At 46.0% G+C, this 25727-nt stretch overlaps 1 protein-coding gene across 3 annotated transcripts in view; it reads right to left on the reverse strand.

The window, feature by feature from the left end:
* The window catches only part of dock4b (dedicator of cytokinesis 4b), a gene marked incomplete at its 3' end in the record, with an annotated part of 102023 nt that extends 76498 nt beyond the window's left edge, over window positions 1–25525 (reverse strand). For all 3 annotated transcript variants that reach the window (XM_079236331.1, XM_079236332.1, XM_079236333.1), the window contains exon 1: window positions 25415–25525. In XM_079236331.1, coding sequence (XP_079092457.1) covers window positions 25415–25451 — 37 coding nt within the window. In that variant the 5' untranslated portion in view covers window positions 25452–25525. The remainder of the gene's footprint in view (window positions 1–25414) is intronic.
* Window positions 25526–25727: the final 202 nt, after the last annotated feature.

Raw genomic sequence — 25727 nt, forward strand, 5'->3', positions numbered from 1 at the left:
CAGGGCTCACATGGCAGCACCCATCTCCATCACAACGCTTGAGGACGACACTTCTCAGCCCGTGTGAAGGTCGTAAAGAGATACTGAGAGAACATAATACAACTTTGAGCAAGGTCAAAAGGTCAACATCGTGTTCTTTATTAAGACCTTTACCATATTTTAAAAAGTGTATACACTTATATAGAATGAGACTTGAATTGATCAATTGCCAATCGGTTATGACATATTAATGACAAATATTCTACTCACAATAGCCACGGCTGTTTTTATCTTATTACAAGAATAATAGGATATTCTTGGAGGGGTCCCTTCCTTTGGGTGTCAGGATACTGGTCTAATTACGGGTTTATTTTTTGTGAAAATAAATGTCCACAAGGTCCCTTTAAGATTTGAAAATGTCTCCTTGGGCTTTTGGGAGCTTGAGTTGAGAATTTCTTATTTTAAAATTGTACAAACTAAAAGATGAATTATTAAAAAATATTGATAGCTTCATCCATAATGAAAAGAATCATTCTTTGCTGCCCTCACTCACATATCTGATCAGAAACAAATTTGCACTGAGAGCAATTCATCTATTCACTAATTGACTGTTTCCTCGTGGGACCCTTGGAGTCAGAGGTCGCCTTTTCGATCTCTTTGATGCGCTTTCCCCCCGCCTTAATCCGTCAGGACTTCCTGCTTGTTGGTAGTTTGCAAGTGCATTCTGCTGAGTAAGTCGAGATCCCTAGAAAGCCTGGCTCGGATTAGGCTTGCGTGTGTTTCAGGCTGCCACTTGCAGTCAAGGCCTGTCACACCACGTTACATTTGGTTTGCTCGTCGCTCCCCTAAGCCCCTTAGAAGAACAAACACTGCCACAGGCCCCGAAGAAGAAGAACACCGGGGCCCCTCCTTCTAAAAAGAAGCGATGACTGAATGAGGTGGGTATGCTGCCAGTTATCAAAGCATGATAATGTTGCTGCAAGAGTCAATTTTACAGTGATTTCACCATAAAAGAAAAAGAAAAAAGACGTATGAAGAAGCCACTGATTTTTTTGTCTCAGCCCCTCCACCCCCTTGGCTTTTTTAGACTAAAATCACACGGCAAATTTCATTCAAAGCACTTGTTAATGTGCTTTTTAAACTCATTTGCATGACCCTTTCTTCCCTCCGACGGATCCGACAATGATTCACGTGCATAATCCCCTCCCACATGTTAATTATACTGCATTTACACCATTAACATGCAAATTGGACAACACAGCAACTGGTGGCGCTCCTCTGGCCTCCATTGCTGCCAGAAGTAAGGATCATGAATATCTCATTTGTCCGTGGGAATATACGTGAGCATTAATAAACATGCGCAGACATACATGCAAACACACATTTGTACAATAAAAAATAAAAAAACGCTGAATGAGCTGATCATTAAGAGGGAAAGAAACCAGAATGGGGAAGCAATGTATGTTTGCATCCTGTTTTTTTTAACCCTATACAAGGTGAACTCTGCTGAAAAGCACCCAACACACAGAAGTGAAGGTTTACGACCTCTCCACTTCCTCGTGCTGCACATTCTGCGTTCTGCACGTCCAAAAGCCATTAGCACTGTGCGATCTGCCTTCGCCAAACCAAAAGCTCCTTCTATTTCAGCAATGTGACTAAAACATTCCTCCTCAGACCAAAACTAGCTCAGCTATGTTTTGTCTGAGCCAACTTCATGCACGCCGTGTTCCAAACCAAAGGCTTCGGGCATTTATCCTTCTATGTGGTGAGGTAAAAAGGGGCTCAAATGCCTCCACGTCATGTCAAAGCACTTCAAGTGTCCCACTGCCTCGTGGAGTCGAGGCAATGAGTCGGCGAATGCGGTTGACAGCACATAAGGACTAACTTGTGTTACACGTGAAGTACGGAATAACCACCACGGCGTGTTCATGAGTATGCGCGGCACACTTGCAGGCAAACAAACGCACACAATATCACAACGTGTGTGAAAGAGCAGGAGAGGTATCCGACAGCTTCGGTGTGAGCTGGAGACAGATTAAGTCAGTGTGTGCGTGTGTGTGTGCAGTCGTGCGCGCATCTACAAAAAAAAAAAAAGGTGATTTCTTTGGTTGAGCTCGGAATGCTGGGAAAGCGGCTTCATGCATTTTAAAGCAGGGGAATCAACAGGGGTCGACAGCGGGAGAGGAGAGCGGGCAGACGGCTGAAAGTAGCGGCGCTGAGACTGAGGCCTTGAACACAACTCAACTTGGCAGTCGGCGCACACAGAGAAAGACCAAAACACACACACACACACACACACACACACACACACACACACACACACACACACATACACACGTGTGCAGACATACAGGTTTGATAGGCAGCGCAGACAAAAGCCAGGCCCGGCGGAGTCACCCAGGAGGAACGGCTTTCATTTCGCCTTCTCCATCGCCGGCCGCCAGGTTCCTTTTCGCTGCCTTTGTGTGTGTGTGTGTGTGTGTGTGTGTGTGGGGAGATTACAACCTAACCGCCATCGCAAAATAAAAAACACTCACAAGCAACTATAACCCCTTCGCTCAAATCAGGATGCTGGATCAGAAGCTCTCAGAGCAGAGGTTTGTGAGGAATGATATTACTTTATTCTTCTTTTGGGGGCTCAAGATCGTGTCATTCCTGCATCGCCTCGTGAGACGTGTGTGTGAAACTTCATACCAACAGTGTGCGATTCATGGAAGAGCTCAACAAAATATATAAATACAAGCTGGTGCAGGAGACACACACACACTTATTAAGTTTGCAATTTACACCTTCTAAATAAAGTGCGGCACACATTTAATCATTTTCTCCCATAAGCCTTTTAATTAGCGTGATTACACACCAGCTTGTGCCCCCGTCATGAAGAGGAGGAAAAAACATAACAACAAAAGCCACAGTCTGTCCCACTGGCCTGAGCAGGGAGACATCATCATAAATGACTCGGATTAAATAAAAATATAGGTCAGTGCGCTAAACCTCACCTCACTCCCAGGCGCTAATCTGTCTGCGTAGTATGTGCGGCTTCAAAGATAGCTAAGTGCACGCGCTAGATCGCCCACTGATGCCACAAGTCGCATTGAGATGATCACTTTTATCCGTTTTTTTTGGAGGTTTTATAGCTCACATGCTGTATAAATGTGTCATAGAGTGGTTTGTGCACATTATAGCGTAACAAAAACAGGCTCTTGACATCTTCATCCTCATCATCCTCTCTAATCCCATATCACTCTCCTGCGGTTTAGCTCATCTATACCTTGAGAACGCTATTTGTAGCATATTTACTCTCCTTGCAGCGATGTTGTTCTTGGGTTAAATATCTGGATATCTAGCTTCTAAACGCTCCACCGTGTTCATCGGCTACTTGTTTTCAGTCTGCTGCGGTTTGGTACAGCCGGTTAATCAGAGGAAACAAGGCCGATGAGAGCCGCAGGAGTCAGTGAACGAAAACACCAAAGTTGCAGGCGGTAACGCCGCGACCAAGAGCTGAGGGCATGTGCAGAGTTGGGCTGTTGAACACCATTATCTTAACCATTACATTCACAGGTAAAAACAGAAGTGTCAGTAATAATCCCTGACCACGCTGAGGGAAAGTGTGGGTAGAAGTAGAACCGGAGAGTTGGTCCGTAAATTTACATGTAGCCTGAATTGTATTTTTCAAATAGCCTTTTATCTAACACTAGGACATAAAACTCTGACGGCTCGTTTTCCTTCTTTTTAGGGATGTTGATCCATTCCCAGATCTTAGCAATTAACCCAGTGGGCACGATGTTTCCACAGAATGTTGGCCCCCAAAGAATATGATCAGCTATAATTATCCCTATATTGTACGATAGACCCTCACCCACCACTGTGGTTACACGGCACCACACTCACAAACACATCTATTCGTTCTCGTTCTAATGCTCCTAACACTCCAGATGCAAATGCTGAGCTGCAGCTGTAGAGAGCGCTGATTTTCAGCAGCGGCTGAAGTCACACCGACACTGGTGCCTACACATCCTCCCACCCTGCAGAGAGAGAGAGTGGAGGAAGAAAGGCTAACATATACAGAGAGGAGGTAAAATGAAGGGTGTGGGTGTGTTTTAAGATGAAGCAATACAGGAAAAACATTTAGGGAGACAGAGAGAGGCTGTTAAGGAGGGATGGAGGGGAAATCAGTAGACAGATATAACTAAGTGGAGAGTAGGCTGCATCTCCCACTGACAGATGGAGAAAAAAAATACAAAGAAGAAGCAGAAAGACTAACATCTGCTTTTCTCCCTTCAGGTATAACGGCTGAAAGTGGGAGTGTCAAGTGAAACCCACTGCTTCAATCTGTTTCGCTCTCATTCTGACTCACTTCCTTCTTCGTCTCTCTCTCTTCCTGCCGTCCTTCAGCCGCTCTCTTTTGGAGGGGAAGAGGAGGTGTGACTGACCTCTATCTGCACTTCAAGCTCTTTTGAATCAAATTACGACAAGTTATGCACTTGAGCCGCAGCAGCACACGCAGATGTAAACGCGCTCGCTGACGAGGGAAAATCTTGAGCGCGGCCCGAACAGAACCAAACGGAGCACGTGCGTATACCTGTGAGCGAGCGGGTGACCTTTGCGAGCGCACCAAGCGAGCACACACTCGATCCACATAGATTCACGATGTATATGGCAGGTTGTAAGTTTAGCTGTCGGCAGCGCTATTAAACAGAGCCTGACATCTCACATCTCACTGACGTGATATCGGCAATAGACCATCACCCACCACTGGGAAGAAGAAAAAAAACACGTGCACACACACACACACGCACACGTTCGTTTTCATAGCCCCGGGGCTATAGCAGCTCAAACAGCAGTCAGGTCCACATTGAGGATGGTGAAACGATGATGAAAACGTGGTGAAACACAATCCAACCAAAACCAGCATCTCCAGTTGAAACACTGAAGATGTGGCCTTTATGAAAATGGGAAAGAAAAAAGGGGAAAGCGTCCCCCGAAGGTAAAGCTAAATCAACGGGAGGTTAAAAGCAACACACAAAAAACGTGCAACAGCTTACTTTAGATTTATATTTGTGTTGTGTCTGTCAGGGGTGTAGCCTGAAGCCACAGCCTGTATGGACAGACACTAGTGGGATATATGTGTGTGCTTAGAGTAGAAAGAGAGACGGAGAGAGAAGGTGAAGGACAGATAAAGACGGCAGCGAGCGAAAGAGAGACGACAGGAAAGAAGAGAGGCGGGATGATAGGGAGGGAGCAAACGGAACAGAGTGAGGGAGAGGGCATCAAACAGAGAGGCAGGAAAGATAAGTAGCTGTCAGCTCTTGAGCTTCACACTGCACTTTGTTTGCCCCTGCGCTGGCATGGCAGCTTGAGGGAGGGAGACGACCCTCAAACGTGCACGTTGCCGATGGCAGGGCCACTGGGGAGGCTCGCGGACGAGAGCGGGGCGCTAAACGCGGTCAAATCGATCACGGGGATGAAAGAGGAGGAGAAAAGGGGAAAGAATGAACCCGAGAGAAATTCAAGATTGAAAAAGTTGAATTCTGCGACGCCGCAGCTCCCGTTAATCCCTCAATTACCGTCGCTACACGCGGCCGTACAGGCTGGCTGTGGCTCCACCTGAAAGCGCACCGACATCATCGCACACTTTATATTTCACAGATTCACTTTTTTTTTTTGTACTGAACACTCTTTCAGACCTTGTAATGTTAACACGTGAAAAGATACCGTTTGTGTTATTATTATTTGTTATCTTGAAAACCAGAAGCAGTCATCAGCTAGAAGAGCTTACTGGATGAAAGGCTTGGACTTCAGAATAGCTCTGGCAGAGAATGACATTAAAGCAGGGGAACAGGAATCAGAAAATAGCAACGCTCCCACTTGTTAGATAACAGCGAAGAACAGTTATATATGAGAGAGAGAGCGAGAGAGAGACTAAAACATTGTCAGGGCAACGGCCGATTCGGCAAAACAGATGAAAAACTAAAAAGGAAGAGAAACTGACTGAATTGATGAAAGTATCCGACGGCGCCAGATCTCAACCCAAGTGAACGCGGTTATCACCAGTGTCATATGGTACCCATTTCCGGGGCCACTAGGTGAGACAGTGCTCTCTTCCACCGACAATAAAACACCAAATGAGGGGAACATTTCGCTCGACTGGGCTGGAGGCTGATAGTCAGCAACACCTTCCAGAGACACCTTTCTTTTTCTCGAATGTGTCGCCCGTCTCTGTCTAAAAAACACATTTGAAAAGCTGCAGTTTGAAATGAAGCAAATCAGAGTGTTACTCCAACTGGAACTAGACTTCATTGTCTTGGTGGGAAAGAACACTATACGCCTCCACCCCCCCCCACCCCCCCCCCCCCCCCCCCCCCCCCCACCCCCGCCTTGTTGTTTTAACACAGGGCTGCTTTTGGTCTGGATCCAAACTAAATCACTTTATGATCCGCTATCCAAGACGTTCTGTGAGATTACGCAAGACTCCATCCTTTAAATGCAGAATTTAGCAGACTCTTGGATGGTTGTATCCACAGAAGCGATAAATAAGCCGCTACCATTGTCTCTGAAGGAGACACCTTGTTGTAAATGATTAAGAACCCGCAGCACCCTCAAAGAAAATACACATATCTTTCATCAGAGTTGTCCGACGAGAGCAGGAGACCTCTCACTTTCATCAACTGGGCCTCGTTTTACAGGCCCGAGGACGACGCACGAGCGGTGCATCTCGGCGTTTGAAGGATGCGTTTCATTTGTACACTCGGTGCGTGTCGTTGCGTTAATGTGGCGGCATCGCACCATTTGATTCGGACATATCATACCCGGACATCTGGTGCTTATCACCTCATTAAAAAAAACATTTCCCCACCCGACTCTGAGCGACAAGCATGTTGTACTGCACACATATAGCATCTCATGCATGCACACGATGCATGAGGTCTGCGGAGGCACATGATACACACACACACACACACACACACACACACACACACACACACACACATATAAACAGGGTGGGGGGGGGGGCTGCCATCTCTGAATCTGCACTGAGCCATGAACGGCCATATGGAGGTTTTCTTCTTAGTTAAACCCACTGGATGGTTGCACGAGTAGCATGGGAACAAGTTTATTTTATCCCACACACACACACACAGATGCAGGGTGTTTTTGTTTGTCGTTAAGGCAACATGCCGCCACAACATCACCACTGCGCTCTGAATTGCAGGGTGCGAGCCGTAACGCAAAAGGCCCACAGTTTTGCAGCAACTAGCGCACACGAACATCTCCTCTGAGCTCAAATTAAAATGATTGTACGGAGGTTCATCACTGCAGAAGGAGATCCGTCCATGTTTCCTGGCGCTAATGGGGATCAGATAAACACCTCGAAGCACTTTGGGTGTAATTCTATCACGCATGCGTGGCGATAAAAAGGCCACAGTGATAGTCTTTAGCTCTCTAGGGTATCGGGCTGTGGTGCTGAGGAGAGAGAGGAAATGAAACGGGACGCTTTACAGCTTCAATTCTGTGAAAAACCACAACTTGGCCTCTTGCTATTACCACAAACATACCTGCGGCATCATATGCACCGATACAATATGTATTTTTGTGTGCGTCTGTCGGTTAAAGTGCAACCTCCAAATACACAAGCCGAAACAAGAGGCTGAGTTAACATCGCCTCTATGGGCAGGCAGGCTTCAGCCTAATCTGATTAGCAACCCCTCAGATCTAAAGAGACACACACACACACACACACACACACACACACACACACACACACACACACACACACACACAGGATGAGGGGAAAAGGTTAGTCTGAGAGTGGGGAGGAGTTGGGTCGATGAAGTAATGAAAATGAAAGGACAAAGAAGTTTCATAGAGAAGAGATGAGAGAAAGGTGGAAAGGTGTCAAATGTAACTTGAGAAGATGGGGAAGATGTCAAATTAAAAAGAGAAAATAAGTTTGGTTTAGATGTAAAAAAAAAAAAATCCTGAAAATAAATGTCAGCAGTGGAACATGAGGTTGATATTGACTTCAGCCTCGGCAGTCACTTTCATCTAATTCCCCCTCGGATCATAAGTCTCCCATTAATAATTAGGCTGACCGTACATGCCCCTTTGAAGCGCGATATAAGCCAGTCACGGAGAAATGACCCCATGCTGCTCCCGCTAACGCTAAGACTCCCAGAAGATGCCGTAACTGGAGTGCAAAGAAAAAAGGAGACGACGACAAAGAAAGAGGGGGAAAAGTACATTACATGTTGGTGAAAAGACCCGCAGCTCATTATAGAGTTGAAGACAATTGAAGCAATTATATTACTTGTTTTCATATCTGCGCAAAGTTGGCAATCTCGTTGAGAGAGAGAGAGAGAGAGAAACTCCCACTGGACTTGTCTCCCAAATACGAGCCATTATCGTGTGTGTTCACTTCCCGTCCTGGCCCAGTAGCCTCCATCCTGCTCTCCTCTTCCGAGGAGACGAAACAAAGAGCTGAGTGACAAGTGGAGACGGAGCGACTGCATGAGAGAAGAGAGGGCGCTGAAGCATCGGGGAGTAATTCGGGTCACTGGGGAGTGTATGAAAAGCGCGAAAGTGAATTAAAAAGACTGAAGGGCTGCTGGGTGCAGGTCGGTGTGGCTGTCCGGCGTGTGCACAGCTTCACTGCATGGGGTCGAGAAGCGGGGAAGGAAGCGCTGACCGGAACAGGACATGTTCGTAAACAACATTGCCTAAAAAAAAAACACACACTAACAGAAGGTGGTCGCCTCCGAGCACAGCTAGGGCAATTGAAGACACTTCACAGGAAGTGGCGGTGAGGAGTAATTCCGAAACACACACACACACACACACACACACACACACACACACACACACACACACACACACACACACACACACACACACACACACACACACACACACACACACACACACACACACACACACACACACACACACACAGTGGCTCCACTCAAGGACACACAGATGGCAGGTGCTACACAAACACGAGCCACTGGAGCGTACCGTATTATCAGCTAAGCTAAGCTAGTCACTGCTTCACAATAGGAGCCTGTCTGCAGTTTTAAATATGTCCGCTTCCCTTTGACAAAGAGATAGTCAATGGTTATAACCGCTGTGTGGCCTATCTGTGTGTGTGTGTGTGTGTGTGTGTGTGTGTGTGTGTGTGTGTGTGTGTGTGTGTGTGTGTGTGTGTGTGTGTGTGTGTGTGTGTGTGTGTGTGTGTGTGATGATCTTCGCTGGACAGACTGAGCATTCAACAATGTGTGTTTGTGGGCATTTGTGCTCATTTTTTGCCGTTTAATAATTCCCTATGAATCCAGCTTTCAAAAGCCTATCACAGTAGGAGTGTTCCATTAAAACCAGAGAGCATCCCATGTCATCAGTGCGGAGGAACATCACAACAGACACAAAACAGCGGCAATGCAAAGCAAAGCCACCCAAACCCATTGAATCTGTGTTAAGTGCACATTGTGCATCAGGTTTTTTTAAATGAATTTGTCCGCTGAAGAGAAGTGAGACAGAGAGTTAAGAAGAGGAAGAGCAAATGAGGAAGATATTAAATTTAAAAAAACAAAAACCGCAGCACACAACACAGCGAGTTCTGGCTTATATGACGAGAGAAGTCTGAGCATTGTTCTTGTATCTCCCATGTTGAATAGAAAGGGGAATATAAGGGAATAACAGGGAAGTCATCAGCACAACCATTATAATCATAAACATATACAAGTCCTTAACTTGTATTGGCTCTTGTGTTTCTGTCCATAGTTTACAGGCCGATTTAAAATGCAATCTGCAAATTTGTAACCAATACACTTTCTAAAGGCCTCCAAACAAAGAGCCATTCAGCAGTGCAGGGTGTACCACTGGGTATCAGGCCATTCTAAGCAACAGCAAGCATTTGTTAGCTCTGCCACAGGTCCCTTAATAAGCTCAGCGGGGTCGGAAGAGCAGAGGAGGACGTTTTTAACGCAGGGCTCACGGCAGAGCGTCACCGACAGTGACGACATAGCGACGGCGCCGAGGGGCGGCTGAACCGAGATGTATGACGAGTCTGTCATCGAGCCCGAGCCTCGGAAGAAAACTAAAAATGTTTTCACGTGATACGCATTCCCCCTTTTCCATGAGCCACAAGATTTGGAGATAGAATGTGTGCGTGTGTGTGTGTCTGTGTGTCATATTGGCAGTGATTCTCATTCTTTCCCTATAAAAGAGAGCCTCGCACACTAAAAACTGAAAAATGAGGGTTGGATTCCGTGGCTCCGTTGGCATACCAGCTCCTCTGACATCTGCTATAACGTGGACAGATCAATAATGGACGGAGCACACATTTGCGTGCCATCACACCGAAGACATGGGCAAAGGGTAGCGGGCAGATTAGAAAACCCCTGATGTACTGGAACTGACAAAGACAAGCTGGCAAACAATTACTCCCTTTGTACAAACTTGGTTTGTAAAAACAATATGTCAGGGAAATCATTAGTGTTACAATTGTAATGGCTTTCTGTAGGAAATGGATTTCCTTCCTTCCTCCATGCCCCAGTCACCTCGCATTGGCGCTTGCTGTCAGGAAACGTGGGCCTCATGTGTAAACAAAAAAAAAGAATCCAAGAGGTGGCTCGTTCCCCAAAATTCGCTTTCATGTTCATCCAGAGTCGACATAAACGAGGGCGCTAACGTAAACATCGGCGGACGACTGGTAGCGACTGATTTCTTCGAAGCAGCCATCTTTAGAATGAGGCGCTCTGTTCGGCCCCAGCACTGTGCGGCTCTGTGCGCGGTGAATGTATGGCCTGTGCGCACGTGGCCACACATTCCTGCGGGGCTAAGGGGTTCAGCTGTTGTCGGGGCTATTTTTCCTGCACGCTGCATGCCATTGGTGGATCAAGGAGGATTATTCCTGGGGTTGGAGAGGACTTTGGGCTCGCAGAGATGGAGAAAAACCAAAAACCAAAAGAAAAGAAGAGGAAAAAGAGCGAGAACCACTATGGTTTGGAAAGCGTTCTTTGAGGAACCGAACTCAGGCAAAAAAGGGACTGCGGAGCTGCGTGTGTGTGTGTGTGTGTGTGTGTGTGTGTGTGTGTGTGTCAAAGCAAACCACGTAGGAAATCACACAGCCAAAAGCTACATTGAGTAAACGACACAGAGAGAGAGCGAAAGAGAGAGCGAGAGAGAGAGAGAGAGAGAGAGAGAGATAGCGTACCCACTCGAGCCATCTCCAACCGTAAAAATAATTAACCAATACTCAACTGTCACGCAAGAAAATCCCTCGTGCCCGCTTTGAATACAGCTTCAGCTCGAGGAGCCGCTTCACACTTTGCCTTAATCTTGCCCATCAGTGCGCACAAAGAGACGGCCCTCCACTTTGTTTCATAATGGCTCTCGTCCTGCTAGGAACCCCAAATGGATGAGATTCACAGTTCCTCTACACATTTTCCAGATCAAATCGGTGTGTGGGGGCTGTGGCTGTGTCTAAATAGGCTATGCAGCAGCAAAAAGACGGACAGGCAGTGACAGAGAGCGGGTGTCAAACTGATGGCCGCCCCGCTCAGCTAATTTTGCTCGTGCTCACACAGACAAAATCAACAGAGTGGGGTAAGAAGTTGGAGGGGCGTGTTTAAAAAGAAAAGAAAAAATGAAAATGCCCCAGTTCCCTGATGTAGGTCAACGGCAGTTGTGTGCACCCTTACGCTGTCTGTAATTAAATAAAACTAGTTTAAAAAAAGGTCTGCAGGAGCTGTTAACTTGAAGGGAGGAGAGAGATGAGAGAAGAGGAGTGATTAATTTCATGTGTTGTTTTTCTCCTCCCACGGTTTGCGAGTGAGCGCCGTTACACAAAGTAGAAAGATGTAGCCTCATTTGTGTGTCCGTTCAACGCCCGGTGCTCCCTGGAGGGGGGGATACAGATTCTAATGAGCGACACGGCGTTCAGGTTCCCGAAACTCAAACGGGCAGATAGAGGCGCGCTGGGACGGCGCTCGGCCATGTGGACCGTCAAATGACAGCCCGGCAACCGTCACAGTGTCTAGTCTGATTCTCTCCTCCCGCATCCCACATCCAGCTCCCTTTCAGCCGTTCCCCCGTCCTTCAGATTCTCTTCTAAAGCCGGACGGTTCGTGATTGGGAAACTGATCACATGTACAGTAAAACTATATCACGATCAGCCAATATCAGCTTCTAAAGGCTCACATAGGCAGACCTGGGATATCTGTGTATAACTAAATAGTAAATAGACCTGTACTTGTATAGCGTCTTTATAGTCTCCCGACAATATTTGTTTTTCTTCCCTAATTCCAAATGTATGAAACTGAAATTATTAGCTGATTGACAGTAAACAAATTGGCAACTATTCAGATAAAAATTGAATAATTTAAGTATTTTTTTTTCTGCAAAAATTCCCAAACATTCTGCAATGATGAAGAGATACAGACGCTCTCTTTTTATATCATTAAAATCTGAATATATAGTCTTATGAACTATTGGTTGGACAAAACAAAACATACGAACACATCGTGTTTAAAGGAACTTGCGATGGAAACGTTTTGCTATTTCGGACATTTCATAAACCAATGATAATGAAATAATAAACAGTGGCAGGCAGCGCTAAATCCCATAGGATCACGTATTAAATGTTACAACTGATGTTAAATGCAGTGAACTGAATAATCATCAGACAAAGCTCTTCCCGCGTGTAAAAGGAAAACCTCAATGCCTCATTTCGCAGCATTCGCCCACCCCAAACAAGCTCCGAAAATAAAGTGATTATATTTGGCTTTAATCTATATTCATATTGAAGATGAGGTCAGGGGTTAAGGGATGCAAATCCTCGCAAAAGAAGACGGCTTTGTGCACAACATGTCAGGATGGTGTATTTGTTCTTGCGTTCAAAAATGCGACATTGATGTTGGCATCTGCATTTAGGTGGAGCACTGTACTGGCCTCACACATATCTATGTGTTTGCACATGTGTGTCCAGTCTGACAGCCACATGCAGACGCCGTCACCCAGTCCGTATTCCCAGGTGGCCGTGATAGTGAGGTTGCTAGTTCATTTGGGCAGCCTGTGCGGAGAGGATTATGGCTGCAGTCCAGATGAGGGTCTGGGGGGGAGGGGGGTCTTACGGGTGACGCATCACTGCTGATGATGACTGGAAACATTCCTCTACAAATCAATGGCCTGGTTCTAAACACCCATTCAATCACCGCTATTACCTTACTAACCTCTGAACTCAATAATCAGGAAATCAGCCGCAGAATATGAAATGTCAAATTGGGGGCATCCTTGTACCCGCTGATATCGTCATTACAACTAGCAATCATAAATAATGTGACGCCCGGGTTACTGTCCACTGATCAAAAGGGAAACACTTTTGAACTTTTTGATCCGACTCACAAACCAAGACGTTCACCTTCTTCTTCTTCTTCTTCTTCTTCTTCTTCTTCTTCTTCTTCTTCTTCTTCTTCTTCTTCTTCTTCTTCTTCTTCTTCTTCTTCTTCTTCTTCTTCTTCTTCTTCTTCTTCTTCTTCTTCTTCTTCTTCTTCTTCTTCTTCTTCTTCTTCTTCTTCTTCTTCTTCTTCTTCTTCTTCTTCTTCTTCTTCTTCTTCTTCTTCTTCTTCTTCTTCTTCTTCTTCTTCTTCTTCTTCTTCTTCTTCTTCAGCTTCGGGGAAACAACAGCCGCATCAGCGGTCATGCTAAAACATATGTCATAAGCGTGTACAGTGCAGCATGCTCCACTTGTGCATCAGTATTTTTAGCATCCACATACTCATTATGTCAGCACGGCACAGCAGAAGGCCCGAGTTGGTCGTCTGAGAGAGAGCGAGAGAGATGGAGCGGCACAGGAAGGAAGACAATGCACGATTCTGCCTCAACTCGGGCATCTGCTCCGCCGTGCGAGCCCCTGTGTGCTGGCTGTGAAGAATGTGTTTTGCGCTTCACTACTCCAATTAAGTTTATTTTTTTGAGGGTGATGGTGGAAACAAATACGCCTGGTTTCACTGCTGTAGCAGCGTACCAGCGAGCGCCGGAGGTGCTGCGTAAACAAAACCGGGAGGACGGGAGGCATAAATCACAGATACGCTAAGCTATCCATCGCGCTAGCCTTTCAAGTGGACCCAGTGAAACAACATGAAAGCAGCTTTTCTTCAAAAAGCTCAACGTGCTCAAAGCTCTGAAATATGATACCGGGCTTTGTAATGACCATCAAGGTCAAAATGGAAACGCTGACAGGTCATTAGGCTGTAGATAAATAGGTGGGGGGATACATGATCCAAAAAGAGATTTCCATTATTGATCCATTAACGGCAGAGACTACTCTCTGGGTACTGAGTACTTCTAGAAGGGCTGTGATGCTATTTTTAAAATGCAGATGCCCTTGGGGATGAAACGGTTACCACCGCAAACGCAATATGTTTTATCACTTGACCAACAAAACCCATCGGCTGTCAAAAAGGATCTTTGCGCTCGAAATACAAGTTGAAGTGGGCATTTTCTCGCCGACATCAAAGCTGCTGTACTATTTCCATACCAGCGTCTGTATATTTTATCGGAGGCCAGCTCTCAACACAAATTGCTTGTTAGCAAGAATAGCCAGGGGCCTCGCAAGGTATGAGAACCATCCCGCCGGGAGGGAAGCTGCCCTGGGATCATGTTTTGTGCCCCTCTTGTGTCCATAGCCGGCATACATACAAACAATAACTCTTCCCTCCTGTCATCTCCTCTGCTCAGCTGAACCAACTGCCTGAGGTGTCCATCCGCCTCTGTTGCCCAGACCAAGTGCTTGTGCTCCCACAGTGGGGGGTTTTCCTTCTCGTTTCCCCTCTCGCCCCCACAGAGGGGATCCATTTCAACCGCTTTTAGCAGCGCCACTTTGCGCTTTTGGTTCTTTAGATTCCCTCCCCTGAGGGTGCGACTGGAGGAAGGAGGGAGCGGGGGGTGGGTGGGATAAAGGCACCAGGTGGATGCTTGGAGAAGAGGTTATGCTTGTGGCAAACCGAGCCACTTTCAAGCCAATCCCATAGTGGTTGGATGACCCCCTTCTTTGGTAACGCCTGGCAGGAGAAAAATAAACTGACACCAGCGCCTGGAGTGACCCTGTTGCCGGGTTTAGTGCCGGTTACCTCATTGCAACATCAGGCCGTATCTTTTAATAATATAGGATCCGGGTTCAGTATGTGCAGTAAATATGAAGCTACAGGCAGCAGCCGGTCGGTTTAGCTTAGCACAAAGATTGGAAACAGTTAATTTTAAACCCAAATGTGTTGTTCACAATGTAGCATTGTCGGATATGTCAATAGTAACTGAGCAACTAGTTTTGCATTCCTGCATACAAGTCCCTTTCGTCCCGAGGGCGTACCGGGGAAGACCTCTGTTCATCCCAAACACACTTTTCTATCATCCCAAGGGCGATGGGACGGCGCTAAGTCTCATTTATTGATCCTTGGTACTACTGGAGAAAAACGAGTGCCGTCTAATGACGAACTAATCTATTCACGACAAAAACCTTCTACTCCCTCCCTTTGCAATTCTCTCTCTCTCAAATGGGAGGAGGAGTCAAACCCAGCCTACTGAACCGACATGAGCAATTCTCTGTGCAACTTCCAGAAAAGGAGCAAAAACAAAGTACAATGCAGTGCCATGCCAACCTTTGGTGTTGCTAGACGAAGGCTGATAAAGGCCCCATTCAATCAACGATGAGAGGCAGGAAGTGAAGACGCTTGGTCTTCTCCCCTCAGACAAACAAAACTTCAAATAATCCAGTCGCTCAGATGTTTGGGGGATTTATTAATTCAAGACAAGTATTTAACTAAGAGATCTGTTTCTGTCTCTGCGTGGTTTCAAGGCTTTCCTCTTAACTGGATAAACACTATGAATGGGAGCAGTCCCAGCAGAGGGTTGGGTTGAAAAGAGGAGACGTAAGAAGTGAACTGGGTCGCAGTTGGAGGTTTAGTCAACCTGATGAATTAAACAGACTCTCTGAGGCAGTAACATTCTGCAACTCCCACACAATTAATTTTAGGATTCAGTCAGTTAGAAGTAATCATATGTTGGGGCTTTGTCACCGAGACTGGAGTTAATCTCATTTCAAAGTTTTCAAACTTTTCATGTGCGCCCCCTGAATCTAAAAAGAAGAAAACCCCGCCAATGCAGAGCGCCACACATTCTGTGCCTTCTTCTTCTAGAGTAAAGCCTTTTTTTCCATCAGCTGAGCAGCCTTGCGCGCCAAAAATCAATCGCAATCGGCTTCAACACTCTTCAGTCTCAAAAAAAGTTGTGGCGAAAGCGAGTGTTGGCGGGCTGCAGTGAAAAGCCCTTTTGAAAGTCAACCTGATATTAAACTGGCTTGCCTGTGCACGGCCAGAGAGAGGAAGTGAGGGGAGGAGAGGAGGGCAGGCGGCGAGCCAGCGCCTCGCATGCAGCAGGTTGACGTGCAGAGGAGAGGCCGGCCATCATCTCGGCGGCGCAGCGAGAGCAGGAAGCAGGTTGCTCGCGCACACATGTATGCATGCGCCTCAAGTGGGACAAAGATCAAATGTACAGGCTGTATAAACACAGATTGAGCCGCGGAAGAGGTGTGCACACACACACACACACACACACACACACACACACACACACACACACACACACACACACACACACACACACACACACACACACAGGTAATAAGACAGCCAACAGCAGCCAAGGTCGCAGGAGAAGCTGCATCAGCCAGGCAGCGGCTGATCCGCCCCAATGTGATCTTTACAGAGACAGAGGCGAGCGATGGAGACGGGAAAACAGTTCAATCTCAGGCAAGAGAGAAAGAAAGAGAAAGAGAGAGAGAGAGAGAGAGAGAGAGAGAGCGAGGGCTCTAAACCGATCAATGTCACAGCTCTTGAGCGTACAGTCAATACACACTGCTAATATGGCATACCTGTAGTGAATGTGTGCAAGCGTCTCAGTTTGTGCCAGATTTTTTTTTCTTTTTTTTTTTTTAAATGGTCAATTCTGACCATCGCTAAAAAAAAAAAAAAACTAGTCCCGATTCGTCAATGCGACCCAAAGAAAGAAGATCAATGGACAGACGGACAAGAGAAGACAACAAAGTTCACACCATCGCTTTTGTAGCGAGGCAGAAGTAATAAACACAGCAAAGGATGAAGTGTCTTTCTGGTGCCGTAGCCAGCACAAACGCAGCTGCCTCTGCCGTGAAGGAAACACTGATAACAGAGGTAGTCAAGGCCAGAAATAGAACAGACACAATGGGACAGAAACCAAATCAAGGAAACCGTGAACAAGCCATATGTCTACCTGCTACGCTCACGTCAAAGCAATGGACTTTTCTGCTTTTTATTTATTTTAAACAATGGGTATTGATTTCACTAAAGACTAAAGCAAGCTCCTCATTTTTATCCAGCGAGCATTGATTTTTCCTCAGAGGTCAGAATAATAAAGTCAACACAATAAAGCGCTTTATTGTTCGAGTTTCCACTTTTACAGGAGAGAGGGCTTTTTTGATGTGGAGAACAAACTGAGGGATTTTGATTGCTATTTCTGGTGACAAGTTCAAAGGACAGAATTGCTAACGTAGCTAACATGAGAAGAACTCTTTGGGGCTTATTCTGGTTTCTAGCTTTCTAGCTGCTGCTGAGTGTATAACCCTGTGGCCACCATCTGATGAGATCTAGATGATCAACTTCAAAGCAATCAAAAAAGTGCTTTCTTGATATCTTCGACATAGTGAAAACCCTCGCTCTAAAATACTTGTATCTTGTCCACTGTCAATTCTCCTAAATCTAAAACAAGAACTTCGGGATTTCACATTTTGCAGTAGCAACAACTTCAAAAACGACAGCACTCATTTTAGGATGATGTGCCTCCTTCAAAAGGAGACATGTTGAATAGGATCTGATGGGAAGCTCAAGTATGTGGCACAACAAAAAGACGTACAACATCTGCTGTAGAAGTGGCTCTACTCTAAAGCCCATGGGGTGTCTTAGTGCTTTATCATCTTTAGACTTACAGTCCACTGAGGCTGCCGCACGCACACGCACACGCACACACACACACACACACACACACACACACAAACACACACACACACACAGATAGAGGGAAGTGGGCTACTGGAGGAAGAGAATAGAAAAAAAACCCAGACAGAAAAAGGAATGAAAGAAGAAAAAAGAGGCAGAAAATGAGATAAGGGTCATCACAGTGTGACCTGCTGTCTCTGGAAACAGTTCACTCTGCACAAATGAGCGTGTAGCGCAGAGGGGGAGAGGGAAAAGGATGCAGAAAGGAGAAACGGGAACCTGAAAGGAAGCCAATTCAATAAAAACAGAAAGACACAAGCGGTTTCATTCAATTTAGGTATTACAAGATAAAAGTAGAGGGTGGGGGAAGATGAGGTGGCCAAGGCAAGGTAAGGCGAGGACAGCGCCGTCGGCGAACAGCCAGTCGAGGTCCAGCGATGGCGTCAACGAGCTTTCTGTCTGAAGACCTTTCCCCCTCTTCCACGGTCTCCGTCGCTCTCTCGCTGACATACATCCTGACCGTCGCCCCGCTGATGAACTCCTGACATTGACCACGGGGACATCGTCATCCGTGACCCGAGCTGGACCGGGATGCTGCGCCAGGGACGAGCCGGCTGCATTTGGTTGCATCTCGGCAGTTAATTAAAGGAATTTAGGTCATGTCCCCAAAATGTATCTGAAGCCCTTTGTTGTGGCACGACATCCACAGAGGTTTGTACAACTTGAATCAAAGTGTTAGAAAACACTCCAGAGTGGAGACGCAGTTTTAAAAGGACGTTGTTGCCTTTGTGTGCGTGGCCTATCAGAGCTTTTAAAAAACACTCATGTATAAAGCTAACCTTCACTAATGAGGCTTGGTGCGTTTAGAAAATGTTTCGTACCGATGTCAGTGTGATGTGTTTTGCTAATAAGATTGAGTGATGACTTTTAGGACCAACAGTTTGTAACATTGTATTGGTTAAATCAAATGACAAAGCGGTATCTGATCGTTTAATCTCTCAAATACTGATAGCGGTACCAGCCTTTTAAATCCCGCAAATATCACACATACATGTAATAATGTCATCACCTATATATGTGATCAGCTACCATATGTTGAAGACAGATAATTAACATAAAGCTGAGGTGAGTACAGTTAAGTATGTCGCCGGTCTGCTCAGCAGAATCCAACCACTATTATTTTGTTTATTATGTCCCGACTGGGGATAGGATGTAGAGAACTTATGCTCTGAGGGAAAAAAATGCCCCGAACGCAGATTTGGCCTGATGAGGGTCAATCATCCCCAAATAAATTGCACCGCCGAGCGAAACAAAGAACAGGACCAGAGCGATCTGTAGGAGTCTCCCCTCGCACATCCCCCACTGTGACTGTGTGAACAGTGTTGGAGGCCACTTCCATATTCAAGAATTAACGGGGTAATTGAATACAGAGACAACCACGGCCATTAGCCCCTTTGCACTCTTAAATTATGCATATGTCCTTAAAGCAAGCCGTGACATTTTATCAGCCATCAATGATACATTAATGATATAAGATTTATCCTGAACAGACCATAACTACTTTTTTATTCGCATGTTAATAAGGAATTAAGCACACTGGTTTTGGTAACTTGAGGGTGAGCAGAGGCAGCCATTACTGGAGGGAGGTTTATGGGGGAAATGGAAGCCTTGAGGTCATTATCTTGCACAGGGTTACCCACACCAACGCTCACACAAATCAATTTACACTTCCTTTATGGTCAATACACGCAAGCCTGGATTACAGCTACAACACACAGACCAGTGCCGGCAAGCAGGGATTTTTTTTCTGATGGAAATGAGCAAACAAACAAACGTCTCTTGAACGCATAAACAGCTCTTCTCACCCGCCAATCACGGTGATTGTCAGCGGCAGACGCCCTTCGTTTATGAAAATGGCATGTCAGTCATTTTTTCCCCCCCGGCCTACGCAGATGACACAATCACACACAGACACACACGCAGGAGCGCTGCTGATCAGTTAAGCTGCTGAATTCCTAATAGGACATATCCCATTAACCTCTTTCACACAGGGATCGTGGATTGAACCACAACTGTACGCCACCACAACAGGCCAGTTACAGGCACGGAGTATTTCATAAGAGTGAAGCATAGCCAAAAAGCCACACATTTCATTCAGTATCGTAAAAGAAAAAGTGAGCCTTGAAAAAATATATAAAATAATGGCCATTATAATGGCTATATATGCATTCTGGTAAACTGGAAATCACTCAGCCATCTCGGAGCAGAAGCATCATCTCCGTGCAGCAGGCACGCTAGACTGCCCCCCCTCAACAGCCTGTCTCAACATTACACATACAGCATGTTGACTTGCTTGTGTCACCAACCCCGATGGGACACACACACACGAGGGCACCCCCAGCGTTTGCTGTGACGAAAAGCTGAATGGAGGTGAAAAGAAAAACCAGGTAAAACATTGTCTTTTCCACTAAAGAAAAACTGCGATGACGCAACCGTGTCTCTTTCCTGGGTCTATTGTGGCTGATTGCGAACCCAAACAAACGCGTTTGTGCAATTTGTGTGTTTTCTTTCATAATTGAGGGCTTCATGATAAATAGAGCATGATTTAATTGAACGGCACAAAACGAACCGGCGGTGGCAAACCCTCCAATTCTGTCCTGGCGTCTCAGGCCACCGTTGGTGCCACAATGGCTTATTATTATGGGGGTGAATCAGCAACGAGTGCAACGCTCGCCGTGCCTGTCATATGTCAGAGATTTATTTAACCCATACATCACGCACACACCGGGGAACAGCTTGTGTATAATAGTGGGCTGGATGGTTAACTCTCTTGCTCTCTATTTTCTTCTCTTTTTTTCCATTTTCTGCATCTGTTCGAGTCACAGGGGAGCCTCCCACAGTCTCCCTCCATGTTGAATGATTGCATTGGGCGAGTGTGCGTGTGCAAAACACAGGAGGAGAAAGGGCGCTATCTCTGCAGATGGAGACGAGGCGGCGGGGCGACGGAGCAATTACAAGCTGGTAGGCTTCACCTCACCACGCCTCCCACCCCAAACCCCCTCACATACGTCGCCCTGGGGCTTGCTGCATTAGGGAATCATGGGTATCATGGTGGAATGGGCCTCGGGGCCCCCTCCAAAACAACCTGCTAATCCCCCTGCGGAGTGGGAGGGGGCTGAATTCGGGGGGTAACTGGGCAGGGCGGACGCCCCGACAATGAGTCCACCCCTGACACGCGCCAGCACCCATCAATCCCTCTCTCCTCCTCCTCCTCCCCTCATCAAATACAGCGACATCCCCCCCGAGGGAAGGAACCAGCGATGTCAGCCCTGGGAGAGCAGTAAACCCTCAGGCCCCGACACCGGCCCTCCATCGCAGCCGGGCGGCCTCGAGCAGGAACATTCAATCAGGCCGCTGAGCCGTTCTGTATTTATCTGATGCCGCTAGTTGCTTCCCCCCCCCTCCTCCCCTCTACAACACTCAAAAGGACAGAACGGGAGCCTTACAAATCAAGCGGCTCCGCCCACACCAGTGGAGAATTCAACGCACGCGAATCCAAACCAACTCGTTAAAACAGTTTAATTATGTGTCTAAATTATGATGAGCAATGACATGCTCGATTGGTTGTATCGGAGGGTCTTAATGAGGGGAAAGGCCTCACTGTCTGTCTGCAGCGTTAACTCTGCTTCGACTCTATAAACATGGCACGATGCAGCCTCCAGTATGGGCTGTAGTCTGAGATCAAGTCCAAGTGCGTTTGTCTTCAGTGACATTCGTTACAGATTATCCATCATGCATTTCGGAGGGACATTGTCGGGTACGTCTGTCGTCCAGCAATCTCACCATTTAACCTCCTGCCTTCTTTAATCCTCTAATGCCTAATCTCATCATTTTTACGAGAAACCCCAACCCTTCTTCTGCTCAAAAACATGACTCTGACATAAAAGATCCTCCCCCTTGGCTCAATCTAACGACTCCATGTCCCAAGTCCATTTAGGAACCAGATATTAACGCAGTCTCGCCAATCTTCCAACCATCTTGCTTCAGGTTAAAAAGCAGTAATCACTCTACTGGCGGGCTAATGGACGCCGTACCATCAACTCGCCGAGAGCCCATTCATATTTCATCAATGGCACTGGCCCCTACTGAGAGTAAGGCGGCTCGACATCAAAAGCGGCAACCTTCCAATTACACGGCGAGATGTTCGGATCTCATCTCGATTTGGCTCGAGATCAAATGTTCCTGCAAGGATCCAAGGATTTAACCAGCCCTTTTAGTTGGCCAGCCTCCCTATCAAAAGGGGATAAAATGTCCGCTGGAAGCACCTGGAGGAGATCACATTAAAAATGGCTGAGGTGGGGACTTACTTGAAACAATATTTAGATTTCACAGTAACTCTACAGCATGGATATTCATGAAGGACCCTGCAGGACTGGACATAAACCGTAAAAACAGATCAGTGATGTTTATTCTAGTGAGGTGTGATGTAACTCAGTACCATTTCAGGTAATGTTTTGCTACAAAGAGTGGAGACCTGTTGGAAGGCAACAGTTGTTGCTCCTGGCATGAATAATTGAGGGTGAGAGGTCATTTTTTTCCACAAGGATAAACATTTGGTTTATCCTCGTCCCCTTCTAAAAAAAAGGTGAACTTGGGAGACCAGCTGATGGAACATGTTACCATGGCCTGTGTCTGCAAAGCATTTTAGCAACGGCAGAGTGAAAATGTAAAGTATTTCATTTCACCGGGATTATCTGATGAATATTCAATTATTTGTGCAGTGCTGTACAGGAATAGCTGTGTGTTATGTCAGTATGTTTCATAACAAGTGCTCATCAGAAGGTCAAACAGCGTTGGAACCCCCCCTCCCTCACATCTTTCCTACAGGAGTTCCACAATTTTAATGACTGTTCGAGCAATCCGACGACCATGGCCGGTTCAAGTAGTGATTGACCAGTTGCGGGGAGGCGGACCTGTTTCTGAGCGCCACCATGAAACCAAGACTAAATGAATACGCCTCGTCTCGTCCATCTCTGTACCGGCTGGGAAACAAACTTCAGCAACAAACACTTTTTGCGCTACGACATGGTCTAGCAGCACCTCATAGTGGAACTACTTCTTTTGTAGTACCACCCGGCCAATGCCACATCCCAGTCAGTAAAGCATCATGAGCTTCTGTAATGCAACGTATTCCACAATACTGATTGAAATTGGTCGCTACTTATATTCATATTTTGTTTTACAGTAAGGAAAGATGACTGGATTCTGATATTGAGAAATGTTTTGCATGTATTGTTAAATAGGTGCACAGTATGACTGTGGATGTGATCATAAAAGGGCATTTCATCCTGACTAAAGCAAAGCCTCTCTGAAGCCTCCATTTACCCACTTATTCAGAATGAATGAATTCCTCTCCACACTGACACAGAATGTACAGTACAAACTAAACTAAACATCAGAAGCACATCAAGCTCTCTGAGAGATAAAAAACACACACATTAAAATATGTGTAGGCTCTTATCATAACTAAAACTAGCATGTACAATCAAACAGCTCCTTGCCGTGTATTTGTGTGCATGTGCGTGTGCGCGTATGTGTGTGTTAAGTAACTTGAATTGCATAACAGGAAAACATCCTAGTTCCTTCCTTAAAAAAATAAAAAGGAACAGGCCACAAAGAAGTGCCACGTTGCCAAAACATGTCTTTAAAAAAAACTAATCACAGCCAATTAAGTCTTATTGATGTCACCATGAGAACAAAATATGGGATTTGGTAGGAAACTTAATCCAATTAATAGAACCCTCCCTTGCAGTTTGGGGACAATGGTGAGTGTGTAGCTTTCAAAATAAAAATGTCTTCCTTTTATCCAGTCAAATTAACTTTGACAGATGGGTTTAGGAAGCTAAATGGAATAAATTAATTCTGTCCTATCATAAATGTGGGTGCTATGTCGGCAGGCGACTTTGCACTGCACAGGATTAATTAATTATTATTCTCATTTACTATTATTATTATAATAAAACTGCACAGTGACTATACTATAAGTATCAGGGCTTTTGCACGTATACACAGATAGAGAAGGGGAATAAGTCTGCACCGGACAGGGGGGGAATTTAGCAGTCAAGTGACCAAACCACAGAGTGTGACAGCGAGAGGCCGAAAGCTAGTTTCTGGTTCACTGTGCTTCGCTAATTTCAGGTCGCAGGGTAGCTTTTTTGGGGACAGTAAACAACATTTACAAAAAGCCTGTTGGCCTGCTTTCTTATGCCACAGACAAGAAAGAGAGCACAATGAGGCAAAACTAATAAATACATGTAAAAGGAAATTCAATAAAGTATAATCTCCTATCATATCACAGCTGTATTTTCCTGGCACCCTTTGCAAAGCTTCCAAAAATGATGATTGGCTGGTGTTCAGAGGCTGTGGGACCATGAAGGGGACCCGAGCATCTCACACACAGAGCAGAGCAATATCTCTGGGGAATATAATTATGAGACATATAAGCCGCCTCTCAGCTACCGCATCTCAATGAGCCTCTGTTTGTGTGTGTGTGTGCGTGTGCGTGTGCGTGTGTGCGTGTGCGGGTAAAAGACATGCAAAGAAGAAATTCCAACCACACCAACAAGACAAAGTCTGTGTGGGATTTTTTTCTTCCCCCCCATCCTCCCACATTTGGCTTCGGTTGCGTTGTTGTCGCTTGTTTGTCTCACTTCAGTGTTTGATCCAGAGCCTCCGACAAGCCTGGAACAATGCACCGAGAAACACACACACACACTCACATACAAACACACTCACACATCACCAGGACCTCTCAAGGTCCGCTGCAATCTCAATCCCAGAGACACTGGAAATAAAGAAACGGGCTCTTCTTTGTTTGTTTTTCTCAGATTTGTATTTCTTTCGAAGAACTGGCAGAGGTTGCGCTAATACAGACACGCAGCGAGCGATGACTGACTGACTGACTGGCAAGCAGCTGATTCTCCCCTATTCAAAACAGACACAACATAACGAGAGAATAAAAAAAACCTTCGAGTCAAGATATCCCACTATAGTTGTTATCCTGGCAATGACAAAAGGGGGAAAAACAATTGCTGTCCATACAGCAAACCCGATCCGTGGGGGGTCAGATCGACAATATGCTCATGCTCTGCAATGTGGCAGTCAGGCTCTCATCACGGGCTGTTTGAAAGGGAGCTGATGCTGCCTTCCCTAACAAAACAAAAAAATAAAAGAAATATACATAACGCAATTCACCATGCTGGGAAAAAAAAAACATCATTCGTAGAGCCGGGTTCACCTCGAGAAACCCCGTCCACACATTCACACACATGCCCTACAACTGAATGCGAGTAAACGCAGAGGACAGCAGTTTAAAGAAAAAAGAAAAAAGAAAATACATAAAGCGCAAGACTCACCGACGCCGTATTTTTCATGTTCTGTAGGTATCCACATGTTTACGGTCGGCACATTGAAGTGAGTGGTCGGAATAGCGGGGAAATGCAGGTTTTTGGTGCTGTGTAACGCATTCTATTGGTGTGCTCTCCTCCGGTCTGTAGTAGGAGTCATTGTTTAGGTTACAGAGGGAGAAAGCGCTACCGCTGCTGCTGCTCGTAGTGGTACGGAGAGGTGTTGCCTTCAAGTGCCGTCGGAAATGTGAAGATTCCATAGTCAGCAGCGCACTTGAACGGCCCAGCGAAATGAGATTGGCTCGTCGTGACATTAGGAGGC

The sequence above is a fragment of the Taurulus bubalis genome (genome assembly GCF_910589615.1).
Source record: "Taurulus bubalis genome assembly, chromosome: 20".
Classification (NCBI taxonomy): domain Eukaryota; kingdom Metazoa; phylum Chordata; class Actinopteri; order Perciformes; family Cottidae; genus Taurulus; species Taurulus bubalis.